Source organism: Macaca nemestrina, chromosome 19 (genome assembly GCF_043159975.1).
Source record: "Macaca nemestrina isolate mMacNem1 chromosome 19, mMacNem.hap1, whole genome shotgun sequence".
Taxonomy (NCBI): domain Eukaryota; kingdom Metazoa; phylum Chordata; class Mammalia; order Primates; family Cercopithecidae; genus Macaca; species Macaca nemestrina.
The window spans coordinates 465,696-475,562 of record NC_092143.1 but is presented as its reverse complement, the minus strand read 5'-3'; the positions used below and the strand labels follow the sequence as shown (position 1 = coordinate 475,562).

General features: G+C 50.5%; 1 protein-coding gene across 1 annotated transcript in view; it reads right to left on the bottom strand.

Annotated features, from left to right (window-relative positions):
- Positions 1-281: 281 nt before the first annotated feature.
- The window catches only part of LOC105489258 (par-6 family cell polarity regulator gamma), a 90,008-nt gene continuing 80,422 nt past the window's right edge, over positions 282-9,867 (bottom strand). Inside the window, exon 3 of the mRNA XM_011753967.2 lies at positions 282-4,668. Coding sequence (XP_011752269.1) covers positions 3,833-4,668 — 836 coding nt within the window. The 3' untranslated portion in view covers positions 282-3,832. The remainder of the gene's footprint in view (positions 4,669-9,867) is intronic.

The window sequence follows — 9,867 nt, the reverse complement described above, 5'->3', positions numbered from 1 at the left end:
TTGGCCAGGCTGGTCTCGAACTCCTGACTTCAGGCAATCTGCCCGCCTTGGCCTCCCAAAGTGCTGGGAATACAGGCATGCGCCACTGTGCCTGGCCAGCAGGTACTCTTTAAACAAGCTGTTCGAGGGGTCTAGGGTTCACCCTCCAGTCTGTTTGAAACAGGAGGTCCTTGAGCTCACGCTGAGCAGCTTACCTTTCCAGAAAAGGGCAAGCTGGACGTCAGCTGAGTAGGTTCATCCTTTCAGTAGGGATGGTGCACAGTAAGTATCTTAGTGCATTTGGGTGGTCATTAGTTCAGCCTTCCAGCATTTTAATAAACTATTCAGGCCATGTGAGTTTTAGTGCTGCCATAAAAAACTTCATACTGGTGCCAACTCTTAAAATGCAAGGATCAAAAGTTGACCCTATCACACTTGGTTCATACTTGCATCCTTTAAAAACATTCCACAGAGGTGCAGGTAACTTACATGTCCTTCTGTTGGAAAACTTAGATTTTCGCTAAAATGGATTTCATAACAATCATGGCATTTTCTAGATACCTTTGCACCTTGCCACAAAACTCCCACTCGCAATCATTTTATGTGAAACCATCAAATATTAAATACCCTCACAGAATTGTGAATAAATTCACAATATCACTGCATGCTCTGGGGTTTATGATCTGGATTATCAGGTCAGGGAAACCCAAGCCTGAGGCCACACCTGGCTGGCAGCCAGGTGTACATGTGGCCTCTGCTCACACTTAAGCCTCGTATCTCATCCTGTGCCATGTGTTTCTGAAACCAGACATTAGTTTTGGAGAGTGTAGCCAGTGTTGGCACTTGACCCTGCCTCATCAGACTGGGGGGGTCCACTGTCCAGCTGCCCACAGTCCCAAGTTGCTGTGTGGACTCAGCAGGCGGCGAGTACTTGTGAAGCTCCTAGTGGGGTGCTGGTTTTCAGTGTGATCACATCTGTAATTTGCTGAGGAATTGAATTTGTAATTGTGATTTGAATCTTGGTGGCTGCCAGAACAATAGTGTGAATGAAAACTGTGCCAACCAGGGCATACTTGGGAAGGGCTGCATGCTGTATAAATTATTCAGAAAAGCTTTTTCAAAAAGACTTTGAAAGAGGGTTCTGGACTGTAATCTGTGTATCTGAGCTTAGGTCCATTTCCCCATCTACTTTCCTCAGAATGTGTGCAGATTCAGTGAAAAAAGATGGCCCATGATAGGCACATGATAAATCTGTCATTCTCTTTTTGAGGGATTACTTTATCTCTGGTATTCTCTTCCACTTAGTACACAGCAAAAATATTCATACGTTTTGTTTACTCAAAAGTCAAAAAAGTTTTTATTATCTGATATATAAAACCAAGAAAACTTTAATACATATGACATAGTTTTGTTTTTTTTAAAAGGAAAAAGTGGCAGAAGTACAGACCTGTGTAGAAAAATACACTCAAGCAGCTGTCCCAAGCAGTAATTCCTAAAATTATGAATAGCACACATCTCACTGAAAGTCTCATTTCTTAAAAAAACACATTTGCTTAACAACTTAAAGTGATAAGAAATATAACCTTCCTTCTCGATAGCAGACCCAGTTATATAACAGACATTCAAGAATCAGCAATAACTTAGTAAAAGAACATCTCCTCTGTGAGAGTAACAGTATTAGTCTTAGTTCCACAGAAACCGCTTCTGACTGCTGGGGCACCGAACGACATGCCCTTCATCAGACAGCAAGTCTGGGGAGATGCGCATCCTCACAGGAGAGGTCACGGGGAAGCATCTTTGGTCTTCTCTGTGCTTAGGAACAAAGGACCAGCAATCCATTGCATACAAGTAACATCAAACACAGAGGCAGGAATTCACGACTCCTCAGCAAAAGCTATTTCTTACAAATAGAACTTACTTTTCACTTAATATTCAGAAAAAAATGAAAATGCTGAGATGCAGTTTTCCCTCTTAGCAGTCCCATGTTCACGAAGTCAGGACAGTTCCGCCACTGACCAGCAGGTGGTGCTGGACCACAAGGAGAAGCAGCAGGAGGTGCGCGGCTGCGACAACCTAGAAAAATATTTTTTTCCCTGTATCTGTATGAAAGATTTGGTCAAAGTTCTCAAAGTATAAATGTAACATTTTATTCCCAACATTGTATTCAAGCAAAACATACTATATAAAATTTAATTCTATCAAATAGGAATTTTTAAAATTACTAAATATATAAATGTTGCTGGAAGCTCAACATAAAGTGAGGATGAATTTAGTATTTGTTAAAAACCACTAAGTTCCACATGACTTCTTATAGTTGAAAATGAGAACTGCCAGGGACCATTCTAGAAATGAAGATTAGCATGTACTGTGACTTACAAAAAGAAACGTCTGTTTCAAAAAGCAAAGATGAGAACTCACATGCAAATGACTGCTTTCTCAAAGCCCTTGCTGGCCGTGTGCGATGCTTATCCTTCATTTCTGCTGAAAACATTTCAGAAATTGCCCTCGGAGTCTGTCAACCCACGGGAAAAGGGCTTAGATCCCAAATGGGACTGCTGAGCCCAGTCCAGCAGAGCTGCAGCAGAGCCCACCCTGGATTCCCCCTCGAGGCTGAATGGGCCATCTCTGTGGGTCACAAAAATAGTCCCTGGTCCGGTGCAGTGGCTCACACCTATAATCCTAGCATTTTGGGAGGCTGAGGGACGGATCACCTGAGGTCGGGAGTTCAAGACCAGCCTAACCAACGTGGTGAAACCCGATCTCTACTAAAAATACAAAAATTAGCCGGGTATGGTGGCACGCGCCTGTAGTCCCAGCTCCTTGGGAGGCTGAGGCAGAATCGCTTGAACCCAGGAGGCAGAGGTTGCAGTGAGCTGCGATCACTCCAGCCTGGATGACAGAGCAAGACTCGGTCTCAAAACAAAAAACAGCCCCGGAACAATTCCACAGCTGCGGATGCTAGAAATGTGCTGGTGGGAGCTCTCCTGCCCCAGCCGATTTATGACTATGAGCAGTGTGAAAATCTGGATTTCATCTCCGTGGTTGTACCTGTGACAGGTTTGGGTGTATTTCTTCTTCGTTTTTTTCCTCCCCCCCAAGACGGAGTCTCTTGCTCTGTGGCCCAGGCTGGAGTGCAGTGGCCGGATCTCGGCTCCCTGCAAGCTCCGCCTCCCGGGTTCAAGCGATTCTCCTGCCTCAGCCTCCCGAGGAGCTGGGACTACAGGCGCCGCCACCGCGCCCGGCCAATTTTTTTGTATTTTTAGTAGAGACGGGGTTTCACCGTGTTGGCCAGGATGGTCTCGACCTCCTGACCTCGTGATCCGCCCGCCTCGGCCTCCCAAAGTGCTGGGATTACAGGCGTGAGCCACCGCGCCCGGCTGCATTTGTTTTTAAAAACCAGCCTGTCACATACATCAGCACAGCCGGCCTCGCCTGCAAGTCAGCAGAAAGCACAGCAAGAATGCCGAGACATATTTTGCATGGGCCAAGCTAAAAACATGAATTTGACTATTTTTAAAAAGTAATTTTAAAGCTTCATTTTAAAAACAAAGTATTCGTAAAAATGTTTTAAAGCATCTGTTTACACTTGGTCAGATCTTTTCTCTCACTTGGCAAAGGCGCGAAGGGCTGCACTCAGGCCTGGGACAGAGTGGTCTTCAGGCATTCATTTTAAGTTCCGGGGCGAAATTCGACAAAAATAGGCAATACTTGCGTTTCTATATCCAGAAGGTGAAACAAAGAGCTGAGTTGTTTTTGTGGTCAGAAAAACAACAAAAAAGGAGGGGATGCAGCCTGCAGGTCCTGTCCCTGCCCTTCCCCGGGAACTGGAGCCAGGACTTGGGGGCCTCTCAGTCTAGAGCGTGACCGCGGGCCCGTGCTCCTCCACGCCGCCCGGCGGCAGGGCCAGGCTGTGACGTGGGTCGGCCCGCAGGGAGCTGAGCAGCCGCTGGAGGCCGCCGTCCAGGGCCAGGTCCCGCTGCAGCCGCTGCGCCAGGCCCGCGCCGTTGACCCGGGAGAGGCTGCCCGCGGGGGCGCCCGGGGCCTGGGGGGGGCGTGCGGGCTCCAGCGTGCCCTCGATGACCACGTCGTTGTCCTCGTCGCTCTCCGCCTCGTCGGGGTGGAAGTTCTGCAGGACGCGCGGGGCGGGGGGACCCAGGAGGCCCGCGGTGCCGTCCGAGGGGGGTCCCGAGCTGCCCAGCGCGCGGCCGCCGCGCACCACGTTGTTGCGCTGGTTGGCGGGCTTGACGGTGACGATGAGGTTGTGGCTGTTGGCGATCATCATGTCCGTGACCTGGTCCAGCGTCTTCCCGGCCACCTCAATGCCGTTCACTTCCAGGACCTCGTCGTTCACAGCCAGCAGCCCGGTGCTCTCCGCCAGGCCCCCGGGGACCATGCGCGAGATGAAGATGCCGGGCACCTTCTCCAGCCCGTGCGGGGTCACGCGCACGCTGGCGCCGTCGCGGATGTAGAAGCCCAGCGGCTTCTCGCAGCCGTGCCGGTGCAGCCGCACTCGCCGGTGCGTCTCGGGGACCAGGTCCACATCGATGATGGACGACACGGGGCGGAAGTCGCGCGGGAGGCCGATGTCCAGGTGTGCGCGCCGCCGGGGTCCTTCGTCACGCAGCGCGCCCAGCGCCCGCCTCCGCCTGCACAGCGAGCCCGCGCCGAGGCTGCCACGCTCGGCCTCCTCTGCGGGAGAGGGGACAGTTAGAGGGACACGCACCGAGCCCCGCCTGGGCCCTCGGCCGCCGCCTGGCACTGCTGTTCCATCCGTGTGACGCCGAAGCGCCCAGGTGCACAGGAGCGTCCCAGACCTGCAGGCTGGGCGGAAATCAGGCAAGCCCCAGTGCCGTCCCCTAAAATTAACTCGCTAGCGCTCTCCTTGCTGTTGCACAGGCACCAAACCAAAGGACTCCGACTGAAAGGTGCTAGCAGGCACCTGCAGCAGAGAGAATCAATGGCAGAGGAGGGTTTGGGGCCCGGCGGACTGGCGAGTGCCTCAGCCTTCTGGGAGGCGGCAAGCTGGACTGGGGACTTCTTAAGCTTTGCCCATTCTCCCATATTTCCTTCTCTAAACTGTAAGATGGAGGCTCGTCTCTTTTTTTCTAAGGTTAATTACAACTAAGAGAGACCTTTCCTGCTTCTTCTTTCCTTTCTATGTGCAAGCCCCACCACGGTGTCTGCTAGTCAGCATTCAAGGCCCCTGAAGGTGTCGCTCAGTCGGGCGTGTGAGCATTTCCCTGCATTTTGGGTTAGCAGCTGATGAGGGGAGACAAGTGGACGAAGGAGTGGGAGCAGAGGAGGGGCTGCTTCCCTTCTGTGGGGCCCCACACACTGTCAGTGGTATCTGTAGGTAGTTGAAGCCTGAAGGCTGCACGGCTCCCTTCCTCAGGGACGCTGTGGGACCCGCCTGGCCACACCTGCCAGCCTGTGGCATGACACATTTGTGGCAGTGTGGAAACTTTACCCTAAAGTCGGGCTACTGCAAAATAAAAGTCCACTGAATTAATCAAGCAGAAACGTTGTAAGGAACTTAGTGTAAAGTAAAAATTTTAAGTGAAGACACTGATGGCATTTGGAAACTCTGAATAAGGCATTTTCCTTGAGTCAGAAAAAAAAATCTTGTTTAATTTTTATAGGAAGCCTCTTTTGTTTTTGACACACAAGGGTCTGTAAAACAGGTGTCTTGGGGAGCAGAGGGAAGGGCTTGCTCTGCGAGGCTTGGTCCTGTGGAGTTGGCGGCATCCACAGCAGCCTGCTTTTTGGGCTGGGGAGGCTCACATCTTTGCTTTGCCAGTGAAAGCCAGGAGGGCTGGGAGCCCAGGCAGAAGCAATGCCATAAACAGGCGCTCCTCAGAGCAGAGACCTCCAGACTCCAGGCGTCAGTCTGGCTTCTGCCTTTCAGTGAGCAGGCAGGGCCCATTATGACCTGCTTTGGAGATGGGGAATGCTGGGTGACAGTTCTGGAAAGGACTCGAAGGCAAATTACTTTCACCATGGAGGCAACATGATTCAGGCAGCCTGGAGGGGAGGCCAATGCTCAGGCATCACCTCAACCCAGCAGAGCCCATGGCTGCCTAGACAACGAGAAGGCCCTAGCACAGGCTCTGGAACATGCTGCAGGCAGCAGGGTTAGTGCACCCTGGAGCTGGGATGCCTCAGCATGAGAACTGTCTTCCTGGGAGCTGCATCCCGGCCAGCACTCCACACAGCTGCTCAGTGCCGGAAACCATCCATCATCCCTTATCAGCATCATTTATTACCCACGGACACAGTAAGGTCTGAAAGGGCTTTAGAAATAAGATGACTTTTAAAAACTACACCTGTAAACCCTGTTTACCCTGATGTGATTGTTAGGCATTGTATGCCTGTATCAAAATCTCATGTAACCCATAAATATATATACCTAATATGTACCCACAAAAATAGAAAAATAAATTAAAATTACACTTGTAATACTCCTTTCCAGCTGTGACCACCTTTCCTGCACACTCACACGTACACATGGATATGGTTGTCTGTGCTTGTTTTATAGAAACAGGATCTCAGTTCCTGGCCAGCACCCGGCCTCTCTGCACCTCACAGACTCTGCAAATGCTTACTGGGTGACTTCAGGGATACAGATGAGTGGATAAAGTCCCTGCTCTGAAGTAGCCATGAAGCAAGTGGGAGCAAGAGATACAGACAATTTTCCATACAGCCACACGGAGAGCACCGTGAGACTGGATGTGCACAGGATACGATGGGAACAGTGCAGGGGCATCTGGAGAGGTGGCAGTTACGCTGCCCGGGGGGTGTGGATCCACAACAGAGTTGAAGAGAAGACGCCGGAGGGTGAGGGGCACAGACTCTTCCCGTGATGAGGAGAGGCTGAGCCTTTAGCGTTCGTCTGGTCTGGCTGCCGCCGCAGGTTTGGATTAACCAAGGGCCTGGGACAGAGTGGGCTCTCCCTGGACTAAAAGCTAAACCTGAACAAAGGCATCTGCCTCATGGTGTGCTCATTCTAAGTGGGAGGGAATGTGGATCCACGGGGCCACAGATGGAGGTGTGGCTGCATCCGAGGCACAGTGCTCTGCCTGTTTTCCATGATATGGGCTCTTCCCAAGGGGTCTCCTTGGATGACAAATCTATGCACTTTCAAGAGGGCAGCCCTTCTGGCAAACTCATGCCTGCAAGAACACTGTCGTGCATGTGGCCATCCACATGCTCCTCCCCGGGGACAGGCCCTGTGCTCAGGGCTGTGAGCAGCAGGGCCCAGGAGAAGAGACTGAGGTTTTATGCAGGACAGGTGAGGCCTGACTGTGATGCTGAGGGTCGGGGAGTAAGAAATGGTGCGTGTCCATGTGCGAAACAGCCTGGCTGGCTGTCCCACACACGGGCAGAGTACAGTGAGGCCTGGCCTGGGAGAGATGACACCTCCTGTTCCAAGCATCCTCTTTCTCTCTACCACTGACTCAGAGTTTCAGATTCAATTTCACCTCCCTCCGGGAGCCACTTGTCTTCAAGTCCCAGTTCACAGCCACCCATCCCGGGAGCCCCACCCCTGTTCCGCATAGTGCATTCCCTTCCACCAAAACCACAAACCTGTCTGCGTCACAAGGGCCAGGCGACAGCATCTCAGCCATCCCCACAGGGCAGCAGGTGCTCTGGCCGCAGTGCACGGTGGACTGGATTAAGGCTTAAGCCCAGAACTGTGGGATACAGAGAAGGGCACAACGGGCCAGCCCCCTTCTCGTAAGGGGCTTATAAATCACAGGTAGACCAGGGTTCCCTGCACCAATAAAAGCAAGTGTGTGGACCTCTGCTTCCCGGGAGTCATGTAGTCCTTCCCATCCCTCCTGCTAAGTTCAACAAAAACCCTGGATGTTACATACAAAACATAAGATGATGCAGGAGAGAAGTCACACTAGCTGGGGCCTCAGGACCCGAGAAGCAACATGGCAGCAGCTCCTTGGGTTTTCTTTTAGCCTCGTCATCTCAGACTTGGAGCTGAAGGCATCAGCAACCTGGATGCACCAACAGTCATAGACCAAAAAGCCCCAACAAACGTCTGCTCTGTCTGTACGAAGATCAGAAAGAGGCAGCCTGAAAGGATGGAACACGTGTGGACAACAACTGCCCCACCTGCCGCATCCCACTCACGGAGCCTGGAGCCTCACCTCCTCAAGGCTAGAATGGGTGCCCAACAGCCCCTGGCTCTGGTGCTAGAGAGACTAAGCAGGAGTGAGGACCTCGCCTTTGGTCTTTTCTCCATGGACCCCACAGTCCTGAGGGGGCCTCTCCTCCCTCAAAACACTCAGGGGCCATCCTAACAGCCCCTCCTCCCGGCCAAGTCCCAACTACTGCAAATCCCTTCCCTGCACTCCAAACCCTCCAAACCTTGAGGGGCGTTGCCTCTGTAATGTGCTCTCCATGTGTCTAAAGGGCTCCACCTTTTAACTTTCATGGTTGGGTGTCTCCACCGGGTCCACACTGCTCTTCACGTCACATCTGAATGTCATACCCATAGTAAGAGGATGAAACTGTTGGGTCCTGGGCCTTCAAGGACTTGAGCAGGGGGGAGCCTTGTTTACCCACCTAACAATAATGTAAACTATAATCCTAGCCAACCTCAAATTAAACCTTTTGAAGATATGTATCGGGGGAACCCACCCCCAATATTTCCACATAAGTTCTTTCTATTTGCCATAAGGGTCGGCCGGCTGAGAAATAAAGAGAAAGAGTACAAAGAGAGGAATTTTACAGCTGAGCCACCGGGGATGACATCACATATCGGTAGGCCTGTGATGCCCACCTGAGCCTCAACCAGCAAGTTTTTTTTAAGGGTTTCAAAAGGGGAGGGGGTGTAGAACAGGGAGTAGGTACAAAGATCACATGCTTCAAACGGCAAAAAGCAGAACTACCAATAAGGGTCTAACAAAGATCACATGCTTCTGAGGGAACAGGACAAAGGGCAAAAGCAGAACTACTGATAAGGGTCCAACAAAAACAAGGCAAAGGGCAAAAGCAGAACTACTGATAAGGGTCTGTGTTCAGCAGTGCACATACTATCTTGATAAACATCTTAAACAACAGAAAATGGTTTGAGAGCAGAGAACTGGTCTAACCACAAATTTACCAGGGCAGAGTTTTTCCCCACCCTAGTAAGCCTGAGCGTACTGCAGGAGACCAGGGCGTATCTCAGTCCTTATCTCAACTGCACAAGACAGACGTTACCAGAGCAGCCGTTTATACGCCTCCCCCCAGGAACACATGCCTTTCCCAGGGTATTAATATTAATATTCCTTGCTAGGAAAAGAATTTAGCGATATCTTCCCTACTTACACATCCATTTACAGGCTCTGCAAGAAGAAAAATAAGGCTCTTTTTGCCTGACCCCGCAGGCAGTCAGATCTTATGGTTGTCTTCCCGTTCCCTAAAAATTGCTGTTATTTTGTTCTTTTTCAGGGTGCACTGATTTCATATTGTTCAAACAGACTTTTACAATTTGTACAGTTAACACAATTTAAAAAATCAATTTGTACAGTTAACACAATTATCACAGTGGTCCTGAGGTGACGTATATCCTCAGTTTTCAAAGATAACAGGATTAAGAGATTAAAGACAGCCATAAGAAATTATGAAAGTATTATTTGGGAACTGATAAATGTCCATGAAATCGTCACAATTTATGTTCCTCTGCCATGGCTCCAGCTGGTCCCTCCATTTGGGGTCCCTGACTTCCCGCAACAGATATGTCTTTGTGACTAAAACTTGGTAAAGGTTTGTTTTTAAAAAACGTGGTGTTGAATTGTTAAACCTCCAGGAAGTTGCCAGAAAACATTATAATTTATCATTTCCACTGGGTGTGGTGGCTCGCACCTGTAATCCCAGCACTTTGGGAGGCCA